This window comes from Gavialis gangeticus, unplaced genomic scaffold (genome assembly GCF_001723915.1).
Source record: "Gavialis gangeticus isolate Ggan-Ray unplaced genomic scaffold, GavGan_comp1, whole genome shotgun sequence".
NCBI classification, from domain to species: domain Eukaryota; kingdom Metazoa; phylum Chordata; order Crocodylia; family Gavialidae; genus Gavialis; species Gavialis gangeticus.
Genome location: NW_017728992.1, coordinates 38,469 through 59,158, shown reverse-complemented (window position 1 = coordinate 59,158; position 20,690 = coordinate 38,469). Strand labels below are relative to the sequence as shown.

The window sequence follows — 20,690 nt, the reverse complement described above, 5'->3', positions numbered from 1 at the left end:
CTTTGATACAGTTTCCCATGAGATTCTTTCAATTAAGCTAGAAGGTACTGCCCTAGACCAGTCTACAGTGAGGTGGGTTGGAAACTGGCTCAGAGGCTGATCCTAGAAAGTTGTAATCGATGGGATGGCTTCATCCTGGAAAGCCATCTCCAGTGGTGTCCCCCAGGGATCAGTGCTTGTTCTCTTTAACATCTTTATCAATGATTTGGACAAGGGGGTGGAAAGCACAATGATTAAGTTTGTGGATGACACCCACACTGTGGGGAAATGCAGACACATCTGATGATAGGGTAAGAATCCAGGATGATCTTGACAGACTGGATCTATGGGCTGAACACAACCAAATGAGGTTCAATAGGGACAAGTGCTGGGTCCTCCATTTAGGTAGGAAGAACCTTCACCATAACTATATGATGGGTGGTGGTCCACTGGCTGGCACTGCATCTGAAAGGGACCTGGGGGTGACAATTGACCAGAAGATGAATATAAGCCAACAGTGCGATGAAGTTGTCCGCAAGGCAAATAGAACTCTGGCATGCATCAGCTGATGTGTTGCAAACAGATCCAGAGGTGCTCCTCCCCCTCTATTCGGCATTGGTGAGGCCATAGCTGGAGTACTCTATCCAGTTCCAGGCATCACACTTCAGGAAGGACATGGATAAGCTCGAAAGGGTACAAAGAAGGGCCACCCATATGATTAAGGGCCTGGAGGACAGGTCCTATGAGGAGAGACTTCAGGAACTGGGTTTGTTCAGTCTGAGCAGGAAAGACTTAGAGGTGACTTAATAGCTGCCTACAAGTATCTCAAGGGTGAACACCAAGATCTAAGGGAGCAACTCATCAGAAAGGAACCCCTTGGGAAGACAAGGACCACTGGGCACAAGCTAATTGAGGAAAAATTTAGGCTGGACATAAGGAAAAACTTAGTTTCCATAAAGGTATCTAGAATCTGGAACACACTCCCAGCAGAGGTGGTGCAGTCGCCATCCTTTGAGGTGTTCAAGAGAAGGCTGGACAAGCACCTTGTTGAGCTTATTTGAGTCCAATAACCTCCTGCCCATGGCAGGGGACCAGACTTGATGATCTTAAAGGTCCCTTCTGGCCCTTTGATTCCATGATTCTATGAACGTTTATGATTGTGTTGGAAGACCAGTTACAGCTTAATCTGAATTAGCCGTCCCATGCTGAAAAGGGGACAATTTTACAATTGTACACATTATTGTGTAGGTAAAAACCACACACTTCCACTGAAGGACATTCTCTCAAAATTATATTTATCAGCATCAACACTTTAGCTTTCCCAGGGGGAGAAAATAGGTGTAGGAACTACAGTATTTCACAGCACAGTGCATGCATATAAACAAGGCAACTGTCATACTACACGCTGCCTTTCATCTCCAACTCTAAAGTCATTGCTAGTTTGTGAAATGACAGCCTAGAGTATACAACTCAAAAACAGATACATGATAAAGTCCATCACAAATATTACAATGATAAACCACAAATGCTGAAGCCTTACACAGTGGATGAGCATCTTCTATTCTGTCATGTTACCTTGTACTGGGTGTCCCGTCCCTGAGAAGAAAAGCAAGATACTTACCAGTAACTGAAGTTATTCAAGATGTGAAACTATGTGTTATCCACCTATACATCCTCACTACAGATATGCTCAACCTCTGAACCTTTGACCCAGAGGCTCCTTGCCTTACCAGTACAGGTTTCCCTTACTTTGTTGTACAGGCATTCCTGGAAAATGGTACATAACTCGAATTCGCATAAAGGGAACCCACTTTACAGTGTAACAAATAGGAGGGATACGTTCCAAGACCTTGACTGTATGGACCCCCAGACCTTTTTTTTACTACTTTTATAAGACAATTTTGGTACTCACCAACAGCAGACAGTACACACAAGTACAGGGCATTATCATAATGGGGATGGCAACAATAGAAACACGTGTATAGACAACAAATGAGGAGCACAGATCCATGCAGGAGACTATATTTTGGTGCATGTCACTCCCACAACGCACCACACAAAGCAGCTGGCTGCATGCTTTCACCACACTGATTGCTTAAGAGTGAATTTACCTCGCATATAACAAATTTTTGGTATAAGAAGGGTCATTGCATAAGAGCAAATTTGCACATACAGAACTCGCATAAAGCATGGGAAACCTGTACTCACAGAGTGTACTTTATGGAAACACACCTATCCCTTTTGCCTCTACTGCATACTGAGCCATGCGCATGATCAGAGGGCAAGAGAACAAGCCCTCTGAGGAGAGGCTAAGAGCCATGGGACTCTTCAGCATGGAGAAGCAAAGGCTCAGGGGTGACTTGGTAGCAGCCTAAGTACTTAAGAGGTGTGCATCAGGACCTGGGGGAACACCTGTTCACCAGAGCACCCCAAGGGATGACAAGGTCCAATGGTCACAAATTCCTCCAAGACTGTTTTAGACTGGACATAAGGAAAAACTTCTTTACTGTCCAAGCCCCCAAGGCCTGGAACAGACTCCCAGGAGGTGATGCAAGCACCTGCTCTGGACTCTTAAGAAACATTTGGATGCTTATCCTTTGACCCTACCTGACTTCCTGTTGTATGGGCAGAAGGTTGGACCCAATGATCTTGCAAGGTCCCTTCCACCTCTAACATCAATGAAATCTATGATGTGGGACAAAAGGCAGTGTGCCCCCTCACACTCCTTAGTTTCCTCTCAACCACAGTCTCTCTCAACATCAAGTAAGTGGGGAGAAGGACTGAATGCAGTGAAAACCCACCCACTGGCAAGTAACTTCCTTTCCTCCTCCTAGCAATTATCCATAGACACTAGAGGTACACCAATACATCAGTCTGATATCAGATCAGCACAGATATAAAGAACATTGTCTGTATCAGAAATTGGCCTGATATGGCCAATCATTTGGCTGCTAAATGGCTTGTGCATGCACAGCCACAGCACAGCACATTGGCAGTGAGAAGCACAGCCCGGCAGCTTGAAGAACAGTGTTCAGCTGGTAAGTCTGGTGTGTGGGGGTGTGGGCAGATCAGATCAAGCCCTCCCCACCCCCAGTGAGGGAGCAGAGCTGGAGCTGTTCAGCTGGGGCAGGTGCAGGACAGAACCGCAGCTCATCCAGGAGGCACAGAAAGAAGGGGAGGTGGCTCCTGCTGCTGTGTGCTGCTCGTCTGGTGCTCGCCTGACAGCTCTGCTCCCACCGCTCATGTGCGAAGACATGGGGGGCAGCGTATGCCCCCAGATCTGCACAGGGTGGGGTGGATAGCACCAGGGTTGTGCTCAGGGTGGGCAGCAGCAGCGTTAGGAGCGGGGCTACAGAGGCAAGGGCTGCAGCAACCCCAAAGTTCGCTGTACACCTTCCAATGCCACCGCTCCCAACCCTGCCCAACACAGATCTGGGGGAATATGCCCCGCCCCCAGACAAGCAGCATACAGCAGCAGCAGGACAGCCACCCTCCCCACCCATCCTGGATGAGCCACGGCTCTGTCCCACACCCGCCCCACCCCGGCCAGGCAGCACTTGCCCCAGCTCCACTCCTCCCTCACAACAGGGGGCACTGAACTATCCCCCCCCTCCCCTTCCCCCACAACAGACTTACCAGCTGGACACTACTCTTCAAGCTGTCAGGCTGGTATCGGAAATCAGATCGGTATTGGCCAATATGCCTCCTTAAAAAAAATCAGTATTGTCCCCAAAAATCTCTATTGGTGAACCCCTAGTAGACACATTCTCACTGTGGGTGACTACAACACAATACCCACACATACCTAGAGGGTCCCTTAAGGGACCCCTCAGAGGCCCTTAGGGCATGGGTGACCAACTCCTGGCCCACGAACCAGATCTAGCCTATGGGGCTTTCCCACTGGTCCAAATGGGGGAGCAGTGCCACTGCTTCCCTGCTGCCAATTTCTGGACCTATAGGGAGCCCAAAGCCCCATGTGCCAATCCTACAACGTAGGGCCATTCAAGGGTGCTGCTGGGTCCCAGGGCCACACCCTGGTGTGGGGGATTGGGAGGTGCCTGTGCTTGGCCCCATTACCAGTGCACAGTGGGCAAAAGAGGGTGGTGCCGGGCCCCCATGGCCCAATCCTGGCACATGGGAATGGGAAAGAGCAGTGGTGGTCCCCAGGGCCCAATCTGGCCCACACACCAGCTTTGTGCTACTCACCTGGTCCTCAGGGCCAAAAGGCTATGCATCACCACCCTAGGCAAACAGTGAATGAGGGATAACCCTGCCAAATTCAGCATCTGCTTTAGGGCCTTCACAAGAGGACCATCAGCTGAGCTGTGTTCTGCCAGACCTGGAGGATTACTTGAGGGATCAGAAGTGTGAGCAGGAAGACATACAGAACTCCTGACCAAGAGACTATTGAAAATGCATCTGACAAAACCAAGACTGAGGACCCCACTAAAACAGAAATGATGCAACTTCCTGTTGACTTCCTGTACAGAGTAGAGTTACCTCTCAATCCTAACATGGGAACTGCAAATATATAAGTCAGCATACCACATGTGCCAATTACTGGTCCAAGAACTCCCTTTCCTAACATGCCATCCCTTCCATAAACTTGTCAAGCTCTATTTTGAAGAATTTACGTTCTTTGCTCCTTCTACTTGCAAGCAATACTGGCTCCAGATGGGATTGAGGCTATACAGCATAGAAACTGCTGCAATATGAAATTCAACGCGAGCCTCAGTCACTGAGCAGAGTAGGACATCACTAATTGTGTGCTGACCTGTAGGGTCTCCTCTTTCTTGGCTACATGGAAGTCACCAGCCAGATCCATGACGTTAAGTGAGCAGAAGTGCCAGTTAACAGTCTTTGGTGGGAGTGCAGTCATTTGCAAGAGCCAGCACACCAGCACAACCTTCTGGCACATGAGCTGGAAAACCATGCACCAAGTGACCCAATTCTCTGGTGAGAGAAGCACACTCAGAAATGGAGCCGCTGGTGCAGGAATGGGGTCCATTAGCTTATGTGCAAGGGGGGTGTGGATCCATTGTGGGCTACTGGAATAGGAACAGATATGCTTGCTACTGGGGAAAGAAAATCAGAACAGACATGCTCTGGGTCTCCTTTCTCAAAGCCTCACAGCAGGGAGAGAGGGAGGGGCAACAGCATGGTCCCGTGGGGCAGCCAGTCAAAAACAATGCTCAGCTACTTTCAGCACTCTTTGGCAGCCAGGGAAGCCTGCAAACCATGCTGGGATGCACAGGGAACCTAATGGCTGTATGCCATCGGCAGTGCATGCTATCTGTGCAGTGCCCACAGGGTCCCTGGACCACCTTTACACCCCTATTCTGGTACGTATTTCTACTAGGAGAAAAAAACAAAACAAAACATGATAATTTCCAGTGTTATTGAACATCTGTACATAGCAACCCAGAACTGAAAAGAACTGAGAACATTCAGCCCTATTGATAAGTTATGAAGAAATACTCCCACTGGACAATGTTAAGTCAATCAGAGGAACTACTTTTGTTAAAAGTAGACGGGGAGCTCCACATTCATTTCTTTCTAGCTGCGAATCAAAGTTCACTAAAAAAAAATTCTCAAAAATGAAAACAACAGTCACGTTCCCAAGACAGTTTCCACAGCAGACTTTTATCTGTAGAAAGATGAAGTGTTATCTTTACATCAGAAACAAGCATAGATCATCTTCAGTGCAGCTACTTTTTCATATCTTTAAGATAAACTCTTCCAAATCTAGCGCCCAAGAAAAAAACAAAGTCTAGCTAAAACATGGAAATAGCACATTTATTGGAGACTGCCTTTTATTTACCAACGAGACATCCAAAATTCTCCTAAACTCTCTCGTATGTTTCCAAAGACAATGAATCTCTTATTAAGGAAAAGCAAAAAAAAAAGAGAAGGCTAGAAAATAGTACCAGAAGCAAAGAAATAAGAAAAGTTGTACTCAGGATGTTTAATCCTTAAAATCCTTTCCTGAAAACAAACAGGGGCTGTTCACTTGACCAGAGGCCAAAGGAACATGGGGAAAACAGACTACATGAAATCAGTCCTGAACAAGTGAGGGATCTCCTACAACACTTGGATGTTTTCAAGTCTGCTGGGCCTGACGACCTGCACCCGGGAGTCCTGAAAGAACTGGTTGAGCTTATAGCAACACCATTGGCCAAGTTGTTTGAAGAGTCATGGAACTCAGGAGTGGTCCAAGATGACTGGAAGAGGGCCAATGTGGTGCCCATCTTTAAGAAAAGGAAGAGGGATGACCCTACAAACTACAGACCGGTCAGCCTGACCTTGGTTCTGGGTAACATCTTTGAAAAATTTGTTAAGGAATCCATCAATTACACGCTGGTAATATTAAGAGGCAACAAGCACAGCTTTGTTAAGGGGAGATCATGCCTGACAAACCTCGTGTCATTCTATGACTAGGTAACTAGCCATCTGGATGAGGGACATGAGGTTGATGTGATTTACTTAGACTTCAGTAAAGCCTTTGATTCGGTTTCCCATGGGATTCTCAAGGAAACTGGAGGGTACTTGGCTGAACCAATCTACAGTGAGGTGGGTAGACAACAGGCTCAGAGGCCAATCCCAGAGGGTGGTAACTAACGGGATGGCCTCATTCTGGAGGGCTGTCTCCAGTAGTGTCCCCCAGGGATCGGTGCTCAGACTTGTACTCTTTAATAGATTTATTAATTACCTGAATGATGATTAAGTTTGCGGATGATACCAAACTGTGGGGGAAATGCAGGCACATCAGAGGATAGGATGAAGATCTAAGATCACCTTAACCAACTGGATTCATGGGCGGAATGGAATCAGATGAGGTTTAATAGGGAGAAGTGCAAAGTCCTTCATCTGGGTAGGAAGAACCCTCACCGTAAATACACGATGGGTGCTGGTCCTCTGGCGGGCATATCATCTGAACAAGACCTGGGGGTCATGATCTACTGGAAGATGAATGAGCCAACAGTGCAATGAGGTTGCCAGAAAGGCAAAGAGAACTCTGGCATGCATCAGCTGATGTGTGGCCAGTAGATCCAGGGAGGTATTCCTCCTTCTCTATTCAGCACTGGGGTACAAAGAAGGGCCACCCGTATGGGTCAAGGGCATGGAGAACAGGCCCTATTGGGAAAGACTCCGGGAACTTGGCCTGTTCAGTCTGAATAAGAGTAGACCGAGAGGTGACTTGATAGCTGCCTACAAGTACATCAGGGGTGAACATCAAGATTTAAGGGAGCAACTCTTCAGGAAGGCACCTCAAGGGAGGACGAGGACCAACGGGCATAAGCTAATACAGGGTAAATTCAGGCTAGATATAAGGAAGAACTTTTTCTCTGTAAGGGTCACCAGAATATGGGCCACAGTCCAAGCAGAGATGGTGCAGTCACCCTCCCTGGAGGTGTTCAAGATGAGCTGGACCTTGTCAAGCTTGTCTGAACCCCATAACTTCCTGCCCATGGGAGGGGACCAGACTATGCATCTGAAACACCTTCTTATATGATTTTTATATCTTGTCTTACAAAACACTATTTAGTTAGTTAAAGGCAAGATAATGCTTTTAAGAACACATGCTTGTTTTGCAGTAGCCTGTGTTTTTTTTGCAATAAGACTTTTCTATCAGAGGCCTGTTTAATGCTCTTTTGTCCACCAATGTCCTTCTCAAAGTTTCATTCTTACGGCTTACGGATTAATGCTCATCACGTGTGTACCTAAGAAAGCAAGAAAAGGCTGAGCCAATGAAGGCAAGGTAACTGCATTCAATTGACCTAGCAGCTAAAGAAAACAAAAGACTAAATATGCATCTCAAGAGAAACCTGTAAAAGGTGCACTGAATACTGGAGAGATATCTTGTATGTGACATCCTAACATTTCCCAAAACAGGTTTGGTGACACCTCTAAAAGATCCTGTTGGACCACTCAAACTCATTACCTATAAACTGACCTATAATTGCAGGGGCTGTGGAAAAAAAACAGTCTTCACACCTACAGAAGTCCAAAACAGGATCCAAGCAATTGACAGATGTGTTATGATGATCAATCTTTTCCTCCTTATTTGTTTGGACTCTAGTTGGCCAACCATCAAGGAAAAATGCTTTAAATCTATACAATTAAACAGTATAAAAACTAAGCAAATTTGCCAGCAAGGTGTGTGCAGTCCAAGAAGCCATTCTACCACTCAGCCAACAAATGAAGGATCCACGCTTTGACACTGTACAAAAACTGTTTCCTGCCTGCACTGGGTAAAATCTCTGTGCAGCTAAGATAATACTAAGGACTAATAGCTCATTTCATGTTGGGAGAGTCTTTTCTGTCATTGAGTTTTGTAGCTTGTTAGTTATTAAAGCAAGCCTTTCTGCTATTCATCAACTCAGTGTTGTATCAATTCATAAAGCACTAGGTTAAAAATTCAGTTTCTAAGTGCAACAACCACTTCTGCCCCTGCAGGCAGCAGTTTATATATTTTTAATGGATCAATCATTAAAAACTAGAATTATGTTACTACTGTTGCATTTTTTTTCCTACTTTTTTTTTTTCAACTAAATGCATAGATTTTATGGGAATTAATGTGATCTTTTGTGAGCGGGTGGGGGGAACCCTTTATTTCATGCTGTTAAAACAAATTCAAATGTTTTCTTACAGAGTGTTCAGTCACCTGAGGGTTGTGATGAATGTTCTTCATTACTTGACTCATATCCTGTGATTGCCATAGCAATTGCAGAAGCAGCAATGGAAATCATTTGACCAGGAAGTTCTGTCCCTGTGGAAACAAATGCACACAAGCATATTGTAGCCTAGAAAATAATTGCTAGCCTTTAGATAAACCTGAAATTGGATAACTGTTTGGGCAACTTCTAGGAGAATCATATCAGAGGATAAAAAAAAAAAAAAAAAAATCAGTATTCAGAGGCTTCAGAATGCTAAAATTCTTAACCACCACATGCTAACCAGATTAAGTTTCTTTATGGCTGACTAAGTAGTGTAACAAAAATCTGATCAATCAGAAGGAGCTTTCTTTATCCAAAAATAAGGAATTAGCATACAGATGGTATATAAGAGAATTAAGTTCCGTCTGAAGCAACAGATTTATATATTATTCTCAGAATCTATATGCATGAATCCTAAGGAGAAAACATTAAAATAAGTTATGCTAAGCACTTTTAATTAAGGATTAAAAACAAACAAAAAAACCAACCACCAAAAACTTGAGTGGCTAAATTTCAGTCTCCTCTGCAAATCATTACAGGAGCAAATAAAAAGTTTAACTGTGCATTTCCATGTTTTCAAATGTGTGGTGTTTTAAAGTTCACTCCCAGACCTAAATTTCCTGCTTCAGTCCTAACTCTGAGCACCCTGCTTTCCCCTATGCCCCAAATCAATTGAAGGTTTCCCAGAACTCTGAAACCTTAAATTATTGATATGTACTCACACTTTGACTTGTGCTTGAGCTATTAAGGTAGCTTCTTAGGTTCTTAAAATTATTTTAAATATTTATGTTTTCTTTCATTCCCTGGGAAACCTTTTTGAGGAAAGGCAGAAAGAGGTCTAAGAGATTTCTTTACCCTCTGAGATCTGCTGAATATTTCCAAGGAACCAGTTGATTTTTCAGAGCTCTCTACATGGAATGAAGGAACCACGAAATGAGGAGGAAATGAAATGGCTCTTCAAATCTTCTAAATCCTGTTTCCCCTCCAGATTGTTTCCCCATCATTAGAAGGGGGGGGGACAAGAGGAGGGTCCCCCTCCATTTCCATTCTACCTTTCCTCCCAAGCCCAAGTTCATCTTTTCTACAAGTGTTTGTAAAAGTGACTACATGTGATCTTTGATTGTGGAGGCAATCAAATTTAAAATCACAAACATAGTGGCAAACATGAATGGTGCTCCCTAGCTTCAGTATAAATGATTTAGACTTCGAAATAATTTCATCCCAAAAATGCTCTTACACCCAAATCTGTCTAATTGCCAATGCCAGTGGAAAGTATGGAGGAGACCTGAAAATAATGAATATTTTGCCATAGAAATGTAGTTTGCCTGAGGGGAAAAAAAGAAGGTGGTACTTGACTTGTTAGGAAACAACTTTAAGTATGTGTTGCTCAAATTCTCAGAAAGTATTATCTATATTTTCTTCTTTAAACAATTCAGGAACTTGTCTATATGGACAACTTGCTGTGAAGTAAGTCTGGGTATGAATTTACAGTGTGGATTACCTATTACTAAGTATTTACTGGGTGCTAAAGAGTCTCCACACAAGAAGTTAACCGATTAGCTAAACTATGCTGTAAAAATCACGCTCCAATTTACTTCACAGTACCTTCTTCATGCAGACAAGTCAGTCATCAAGCATGTGGTCACACCAACAAAAAAAAGAAGGGAAGAGACTGAAATCTTATTGTACATTAAATGTATAGACTCTGACTTAACTATGAAGTTATTACAGAAACACACTGGTCTACTATTAGTATTTGAACTCACTAATATGTTAAATAGAAACAAAGATGTTGTTTTAGTAGGTATAATCTATTACAAATCTCATTTTTAACATTAGGGGAAAAAACACTCAAGTTTCTCTCCAACAGAGTACATTTATATAAACTGTATGGTATTAACCTCATAGGTAATCTAAACTATTTTAAGTTTTCCATCCTCCACTTTTCACAAATTTACTTTGGATAATAGCAGAAAAGCAATTTATTTCTTACCAGAAGACTCCTTTCCAGTCTGTTGCTCATTCAACATGCCAACAGTCATCAGAAAAACTATTACCAGAAATACTGGAATTCGCCAAGAACCAGCCACTGAAGCTAAAAAAACATAAAAGATTTTTTAGCAAAGTTTTCCAGAATATTAACTTGACACATTTAACAAAATTATTAACATAAAATGGGCCACACTGAGGGCAATGGCTATTGCTTGAATTCATCTACATACAAGTATCAGTGTCTAATAGAAACGTACAAATTTTATCTATTCCTCCTACTCCTACAAAAGCTTAATCATATTAAGTTTCTCAGTACTGACTAATTGTTTTTCCACACATTTTTCTCAATAAATTTGATTTACCTTCTATGCAGGGGTCAAGAACCTATAGCCCATGGGGCAGATCTGGCCCACGAAGAGACTGGATCTGATTTCTGGCAGTTCAGAGAACAGGCTGCAGCCAGGACAGCAGAACTGTTCCCAGCATCCTACCACCTGCCTCGTTCTGTCTATTCCAGGAGTAGGCACAGGTGCCAGAGCATGGCACACAAAGACATTTTGCTTGGCGCACAACCTCAGGGTGGACAACAGGGAAGGGGCTGTGGCTGCGCTGCCACAGTAAGAATTGGGCCCCTCACAACTCCCCTGCTGTCCACCCGTGGCACACCAACATCTTGCAAGTCGAGGTTGTGGGTGTTTTTGGCACTTTGCAAAAAAAATGTTGCCAACCCCTGTTCTATTCCTTCCATAGCATCTGCAGATCACTGGAGGTTATGGAGATCTGCAGCCAGCGGTGCTGGCTGGGTCACAAAAGTTTGCTAACCCCCTGCTGTTGGAAAATATATATATGGTGAGCAGATTTAAAAACCATAGTTTATAAAAGAAAAAATACCATGAAATAGTCTCACAGGGCTCCTTGCCCTAACTTCTAAAGAAAATAAAGTAAAAATAAATAAAATAAAGTAGTAAAATGTAATAACTAGCTCAGTTCAAGGTAAGAGCTTATCATCATTATTTTGCAATGACAAGGAACCCAGCTATGCTATTAGAAGTGAGAAACATAGCACTTCTCTCTTTGTAAGCTTACATTTTACTATTATTTTAAAATACGATAATTTGTGAAGAGTAGGGAATACTTCCTCACTTCCTTGAGGGAATGCATCCTCTGTAAGTTCAGAATGGCTCTACAAAGAATTTTCTTTTCATTTTGGTTGTACTGGATGTCTTTTAAACGTTTAATCTTCAATACTGAGCTTCTCTTTGGGAATTAAAAAAAAAAGAACTACAAGTGAAGGACCATATTCTCTCCCATACCCAGTCTCTACAGGAAAAGAAAAAGGAACCAGTCAGGGAACCAGTAAGTTCTTCATTTTTGAGGACAAGCCAACACCAAGCGCTAGGAAACAGAGTAGCTTTTTACTTGCTCACCCTTGTATCAATGGAAGACAGACGGAGCTTCACCATTCCCCTTCCCTCTCCATGACTGGCACTATGGGTGTATAGAAGCCAAGTCCTGTCAGCTTTACAGCACCAAGGAGTTCTCTGGCAGCCATTTGCAGCCACAACTCTGATCCCTAGAGTCACTGTGCAGTGCAAAAGGGTGGGATCTTAGTGGGGAATCCATACCCCCCACCCCACTCCACCAAATTCTTTTTTCAAGTTCTTCTTTTCTGACTATTGCAGATTTCTCTCTTCAAAAGTAAGCGTAATTATATGTCACCCACCTAAGTGGAAAAGCAATATTATCCAGACAGGAACAGAGATTGCTCTCAGGTAACGCTCAGTACTTGCATTCCACTTGAATGAAACAGTCAACAGATAACCAGCTACCAAGGTCCATATCTTTAAGAGAAAGAGATACATATATATGGGCTTAGTTATCTACTACACATAAATTAATATATACAGGCACAATTTTCTCTCTTTTATAATGTGTATTAAGGTCTCTTTTATAATGTGTTTTACATCTGAAATTTGTCAATGAAAGGCATTAACTTTGTTTTTAAAAAACATAATTAATTACAATATTTTAACATCTTAAATTTCTTTTCTTACACACGAACAAATATAAAATTGCCCAATATAGATATAGCCATTTCAAGCCTTAGGTACAAAGTCTGATGCATTTAAAATGTTTTATACTCTGAAGTAGTTCTCTAGCACTCAAAGAATTATTCCCCTTTCATTTTTTATATCCTCTGTCCCTTTACCAAAAAAATCACAAGTGGTTACCATTATTTGATACTGGTGCACAGGTGGACAAGGAGCAGCCTAATTTACTTCTAGTTCATACACAGCAATATGTTTTCCCAAAAGACAGTGGTCTAAATCAATGGGAAATGATTAGTTATTGGATGAATTCCTGAACTGAAAGTCAAACACAGGCCATCGGTAGAAAATTTCTCACGTGTTAAAATGGCAATGCGTACACTGCGGCAACCAAGACAAATGACGCTTCAACTTGTCACCCAAGGTTTTTTGAAGAATATTTTGAAGTGTTTTTATTGTATGCACAGGGTAGGTCTTTACCCTACCAACACAACAGCTGCAACTACGTAGTTGGTTTTTTTTTGCCCCAAAGCAAAACTGTCACAATTCACCTAGGGAGGTGCATCAGTTGTCGCCATTTGCTTTACAGACTGCTCGTCTAACTTTTGAGGCAGTTATGACAGTGTCACTGCATTAAGTGGAACATACACACTAAAAAGCAAACAAAGAAACAAAAAGATCAAAAAGAACCAGACAAGACAAACAGTGTGAACAGGCTCATATGCCTCAAACAGCAACCTGGAACGGGTCATGAAGGATAGAGACATGAAGGTCCAGAGGGAAAAAAAACCAGAAAAATTCAGGGAAAAAAAGCTGTTTTCTTCCATTTTTCCCCCCCCAAGGACTTTATTTTTTCCCCCAAAAAATTGTAGTTTTGGAAAAATTCAAAAAACCTATGAAATATTTTTAGAATGATGAATAAAATATTCAAGACAAGGTGTTCATATACTGTTACCCTTTACTCCCCAAAAATGTTTTTTAATAACTATGTAAAAGGAAAACTTTTATGTAAGACTGTCTATAGTATCAGATCATTACAATTCCTGCACACAGAGAACAAGCAGTACAGTACAACTCTCAAATGCAAGAACAAGATGCATTTCTGCCCCCAGAGGGCACTGCCATTTTCACAAGAGAAGTAAGAAGAATTCAGTGCCTTCTTTGCTTGTGGACTTCCTCTATTGTTGAATTTTGATCTAGAGGTTGGAGGATCTGCTCCTGTCCTCCTGACTAGGCCTCAAAGGCCTGGGAGTGGACACTGGCAGCAGCATCTATTCGTTCCTGTAGAGCTTAGAAACAAAGAACATATTGCCCTGCTTGCTCAGAAGTCCCAGGAGAGGAGACAGAGCAAGTCTAAAGTTTTGGAGTTGGAAGGAACCTGCCTCCTGTGGATCTCTAGATCACAGGGCCAGGAGGAAGAAGTACAGAAGCAGCACAAAGGAGCTGAAAGAAAGTCTACTTCTTTATTGAAAGGTAAGAGTTTAAATTTCTCTGAATTCAGTATATGAAACTATATCTTAGCTGCACTCATATATTTTCATAACCTATGTAATTCAGAATTGAATTCCTGCTAATCTGATGTTTTGTGACAAATCACCCAACCTTAGCAGTGAGGTGATGCCTGCAGGGCAGGGAAGTTGTTCACAGTTAACTCTGGGGAAGCCTCTTCTCCATCCATTACTAATTTTGTACATGCTGTAGTTTAGTGTTTATATATGCAAGCTAGCCACTAAGTTACATTTTTCTTTTTTATCCTTCAGCAAAACGGTGCCATCAACTTCTAGCATATGGAAGCATTTCCATGCTGCACGTTATTCTGAGGGAAACAAGTATGATTTGCAAATACTGTCAAATGAAATATATATTTCCAAATGCTACTAGGATGACCAAACACATCCTTGTATGTAAGACATGTCCTGCAGACGTTTAAAAACCCTTCATGGGTGTAAGCGAGGAGGAGATGGATCATGATGTTGAAAGAGCAAGTAGCTCTTTCCAACATTCTCGATTCAGAAGTCCTCCAACTGCTGCTGGTTCGTCTTCTTCAACATCAGCATCACAAGGGGTTGCCCCATCAACATCCTCAAGTAACCAATATTGCAATCAGCTAATTACAAAAAAGACTCTTAATAGATTCATTTGTAGACAAGATGACACCTGAAGTTCAAGAAAACAATGACCAAGCTCTTGCAACAGCAATATATTCTTCTGGGACGCCATTGTCAAAAACTGAAAATGCATACTGGCAGGAAGCTTTTAAGACCATCATACCATTCGCCTAGCAGACATTCTTTGACCAAGCCTCTTTTAGAGTCAGAATATGAAAGTGTAATGCAATCTGTGCAAGGAAAAATCAACGAAGGACCGTGTCTTGCAGTACTTACAGATGGATGGACAAATGTGCAGGGAGAAGGAATCAAAATTTGGGATAACAACACCTCAACCAGTTTTTTTTGTTTTTTTGTTTGTTTGTTTGGGTTTTTTTTTTGTTTTTTTTTTTTTTTTTTACAGAAGCATTGGAACAGGAGAGAACAGGCATCACTGCATCTGAATCAGACAATGTACTTTTGTCAGACATTCCTTACCAAATGGCCCAGATAAAAATCACCTGTTTTTGAGAATCTAAGTGTATCTCCGCTTATGAGTACAGAAGGAAGAAAAGTGAAAGACTTTATCAACAGGAGTGCTCCCTTTCAGAAAGGGAAAGTGATGCTCCTGGAAATAAAGGACTAGTAAGTCCCAAGTTCGTGAGAAGCCCAATGCTAGATATATAACCCTCTTCTAGGGTCAGGGGAAAGAGGAAGAATGAATTCCTAAAGTTGCAGACATACGTAATGCTGGATCCGTTCTTTTTAGGCATTGCAGTGTCAGCAACTTGTACGGTGGTACCCTGACTGGAGGTGCCCAGGTGTGTGTGGGGGGTGCTGCCTAGACCACTGCTTCTGGGTTCCTAGGAGCTGGGTGTTCTGGGGCTGTCAGAGTTTTTGTGGCTTTTCTAAGATTATTCAATTTACTTCAATTCCTGGCAATATATCAGGCTGATTTGGGGGTGAAATGATAGATAGTTAGTTAGGGAGGGGTGGAGGCGGGGCACCTGGACCTTTGCTTTTTCACTTTCCAGGGGGCTGCTCAAGGTCTCTGGCTCAAACTACTGCCTTAAAATGACTTTCCCTAGGGGTAGCCAGGTGGGAGAGGGCCCTAGACCCTGTTTCTGGGTTCCCAAGTATCTGAATATTCTGGAGGCTATACAAAGTCTCCGCCACTTAAAACGGCATTTCCTCCCATGCCATCAATTCCATTCTATTTGTAGCAACTGATCTGGTTTTGAAGCATTCCACGGGTGCAGAGGAAACCCTGTTTCTGGGTTTCTGGGGTGCTGCATGCTTTGGAGGGCTGCCCAAGGTCTCTATGTCAACTGCTGGGAATGGAATGAAATAGACTAGTGGCTTGAGGAAAGATGCTGTTTAAAAGCTGCAGAGACCTTGGACAGCCCCCAGGAATGCACAACCAGGGGTGCCCCTCTACCCACCCCTCAGCCCAAATCAATTTAGGAGGCCCTGAAGCTTGATCAACTGCCAACAATGAAATAAAACTGACACATGACTTGGGAGAAAGTTGTTTAAAAGCCGCAGAGACACTGGGAAGCCCTCTAGAGCACTCAGCTACCTGGGAACCGAAAAAGGATTACCCCTCTACACAACTAACCACCCTCCCCCCAACCCAAATCAGCCTGGAACAGCACAGAATGGGTCAAGTACAGGCAATATAGGTTGGGGGGGGGAAAAAAAAAAAAGAGTTCAGGTTGTGTACTAAGGTAGCCAGCTGCTGTGCAGGGTTTGGGGGTGGGGGTGACGAGTGATGTAGTGTGGGATGCTTGATGGACTGACCAGACACTAGTCATGGAAATCTTGGTGTCTGCATGTAACACTAAACTGGATCACCGAGAACTTTTTCAAAGTAACACCCAATTATCCAAGTATACTTTTGTAATGTTCCAGGGTGTTTAAATCATTCTAAACAAACATGCACCTCCAGACACTTGCAGTTTAAATACCACTTAAAATGAATTAAGTGTTATAGATTCATAGATGCTAGGGTCAGAAGGGACCTCAAAGGATAAGTGAGTCCAACCTCCTGCCAGTGGCAGGAAAAAAAGTGCTGGGGTCATGTGATGTCCATCCCCCAAGGGTCACAAGTAACAAGAAGGCTACCACATGAGAGACTTGGCTATGGGCAGTACCACAGACACTGGCAAAGCCCTTTGACAAATGGACAGAGCTAGCTTATTTCTGCCCTTGTGAGTTAAGTAAACTAATCTGACATAGTAAATACTACTTAGTAGTGCAGGGCTTTTTCAAATCTTCCGTTTAAATATGCCCACTGCAGCTCTGCTTCTCAGATAAATGGAACAGAAAATGATAATTATCAAGCTTTGAAGCTCTAACACTATCTAAAACATGGGCAAGGTGGAAAATGGAAAACATGAGAGGGAAGGGAAGATTAAAAGCAGTCAGATGAAAAAAGAAGAAATCTGAACAGAGGGAAGAAGTCATCAGATGGAAAGAAAGACAACTAAAATAATTTTAAAATGTAAATTCTGACAATAAAAGCAATTCATTCCTTATTTGTAATCTTTGCCCTTTCCAGGTACTCAATTCCATGCAGTAACACAATAATTCAATGCCTATATTTATTATGTTGTAAGTATTAACTCCAAATTTGCTGACATTAAGTTTTTCAAAACAAAAATTTAAGATGTGGACCAATGGTGTCCCTTTAATGCAGGCTAAGCTGCTATGCATTGTAATAGTGTGAATAAATGTAATGGCCTCTGATGTAACGAAGATCAGTTGAACTATTTGTAGAATTAAGGGACTTTTTGCAGTGAGAAAATATGATTCTAGCTTCCCACCTATCAGTTACTTAACTAAGAGCAGGGAAGAGGAGCAGTAGATAGAGCAGGAAAGAGGACTGAAATGGTATTTATTAGTTACTTAAATAATAGATGCCACATATTCCACTGCCTGGTCAATTTTGCTAATCAACAATTAAACCAGGTGACAGATCTGATTTATAGTATTTTTATATGTATTATTTAAGTAACCTTGTTAATAATCCTGATTTTCATAAATCAGGCCTAACCTTCCAACTAAAACTTCCATCAATATTCTATGAGCTCTAGATTGTTACCATAGCATAAACTTGTATTTAATGTGAAACATATTCCACAATTAAGTAGTATTTACTAGAAGTGCACCAATACATCAGTCCAATATTGGATCAGTACCACTATAAAGAAAGTTATCTATATTGGATATTGGCCTGATGCAGCCGATAATTTGCTTGATAAATGCCTGTGCTGCATGCAGCTGCAGTGCAGCATGGAGCAGAGCCAGCAGTGTGGAGAGCTGCCTTCAGCTGGTAAGTTGGAAGGGGAGGGGGGAGGAAAGGAACATTGGGGGGGTAGATCAATGCCCCCAGAGTGAGGGAGGGGGCAGGGGCAGGTGCTGCCCAGCCAGGGGGCAGGGGGGCACATGGGATGGAGGCATGGCTTGTGGGTTGGGGCCAGATCCCGCCGCTGCTTGCATCCTGGGAGGGCAAGGGGGTCATGTGCCCCTGGATCTGTGCAGCACGGGACGGGCTGCAGCTGCAGGATGGAGCCGGAGCCAGAGCCAGCGCTGCATGAGGCTCTTCTCACCAGGTGCTGCGCTCAGAGCCGGCTCCAGCAGCGCTGGGAGGAGGCTGCAGCCACCCACAATATCACAGTAGCTCCACTCCCAGACCCGCACTGCCGCCTGGCGCAGCTCTGGGTTTTCCTGGTGCTTGGGTAGAGGCAGGGCTTTCAGAGAACAATAGGATGCAGTTCAACAAGGACAAGTGGAAAGTGATGCACCTAGGGAGAGGGCATCACCAGCACACCTATAGGCTGGGGGATGACCTTCACAGCAGCGGAAAGAGATCTGAGTCATTATCGACTCCAAGATGAATATGGGTCAATGTGATGAAGTAATTAGCAGAGCTAACTGCACTTTATCATGCATTAGTAAATGCATCACGAACAAGTCCAGGGAGGTTATGCTTCCCCTCTATGCAGCACTGGTCAGGCTGCAGCTGGAGTAATGCATCCAATTCTGGGTACCACAATTCAAGAGGGATGTGGACAACCTCGAGAGGATCGAAAGGAGGGCCACTCATATGGTTAGAGGCCTTCAGAGAAGGCCCTATGAGGAAACGCTAAGGGACCTGGACCTTTTCAGCCTCAGCAAGAGAAGGCTGAGGGGGTGGATCTTGTGGCAGTATACAAATTCACCAGGGGCGCGGAAGGGAATAGGAGATGCTCTGTTTACCAGGGCACTTCTTGGAATAACCAGGGACAAGAGCCACAAGCTGATAGAGAGTAAATTTAGGTTGAACATCAGAAAGAACTTCTTCATGGTTAGGGTTACCAGAATCTGGAACACTCTTCCAAGGAAGGTGGTGCTCTCCCCTACCTTGGGGGTCTTCCAGAAGAGACTGGACAAGCACCTGGCTGGGGTCACATGACCCCAGCACTTTTTCCTGCCACAGGCAGGGAGTCAGACTCAATGATCCATTGAGGCCCCTTCCAACCCTAGCATCTATGAAACTGCATTGTGCTTTCCAGTAAGTAAAAGACAATGGTCCTGTTCTTCAAAGATTACAAAACACATCAAACAAACTTAGAAGACCAGTGTTTTTCACTGTATATAGGCCAGTCTTCTTTCCATTTCTTCTTGTATACAGTAGTTCCCTCACTCATGTACTGCAATAACCTAAGCCTTTTCATTCAATAGGTTCATCATTCTTTCCTGTCACGCTGATGTTTATCCCATGTTTGTGATGCCCATTCACTGGCCATCTCTTTGCACACAACATTCAAAGCTAGTTAGATTTGTTTACTATATACTTTTGGCTTTCCCTGCATTTAGGTTAGGAAGGCAGTGGGATATCCAAAACAGACAAGAAATGCAAAGACAACAGGTCAGAGGTGCATCTTACGGTCTAATTAAATCAGATACGATTAAACTTTTGTGAGCCTGAGCTCACTTCATCAAATGGATGACATCAAACAGAAAAAGATCTCTAACACAGCCAACTATCTCTCTGTTCTTTGATGACACTATGCCGAGCCAATGAAATGGACTGCAATCAGTCTATACAAGAACCTTGCTCAGACATGCTCTTTCTAACCAGATGCAAGAGAATGAAGATCATACTGAAGGGATTCCAAGTGACTAATCCACTCCTTTCTACATACCAGGCCACCTATTCTGAAAAGCTGTACTTTACTCTCTGAGAAACTTTATATACAACAAACAGGAACATATCCAAACCAAAAATGCAGATGAGGAAGGCATCAAGGAAATGGGTAAATTCCAGAGCGTCCTGCTGAAAAGTCTTAAGAGGCTATACAAGATAAAGGAACTCACCAAAAAACAAACATAATGGAGAAACTAAGACAGAAGTAAGGGAACAAGTGAAAAGCAGCAAAGGAAGATGATTCAGTAACATAAATTGACAGTGACCACCATCACTAACACTTTAGACTTTGTCTGCACAGGAGAGGCAGTGGATTTGTTCATACTAATTTCAGTTGCTATACATGGAAATGACCAGGTTTGCACACAATTCAATTTTAATACCCATTAAAACTTGTGTCTGAACCAGAATTGAAATGAATGCTGGATAACACAGAGTTGAAGGAGACTAATGCGAGCGTGTGAGTGGAAAAATCCCAAAGGGCCAGTGCGCATGTCCAAACATGTCCCACACATGGTATGAAATTGAATGAGGTAATCTGAATTGGCAAGACACGCATGCCCAGTCATGTACTGGCATTATGTAATCTGGCTCGAACTTTCCAAAAGCAGAACCATGTGATTGGCTACCAAGACAGTATTTAAGCCAGCGAGTTTCCACCCACAGCGGAGACCAG

General features: G+C 43.1%; 1 protein-coding gene across 1 annotated transcript in view; it reads right to left on the bottom strand.

Moving 5' to 3' along the window:
- The window catches only part of TMEM245 (transmembrane protein 245), a gene marked incomplete at its 5' end in the record, with an annotated part of 178,928 nt that overhangs the window by 137,737 nt on the left and 20,501 nt on the right, over positions 1-20,690 (bottom strand). The window contains 3 exons of the mRNA XM_019518358.1: positions 8,645-8,749; positions 10,690-10,791; positions 12,412-12,529. Coding sequence (XP_019373903.1) covers positions 8,645-8,749; positions 10,690-10,791; positions 12,412-12,529 — 325 coding nt within the window. The remainder of the gene's footprint in view (positions 1-8,644; positions 8,750-10,689; positions 10,792-12,411; positions 12,530-20,690) is intronic.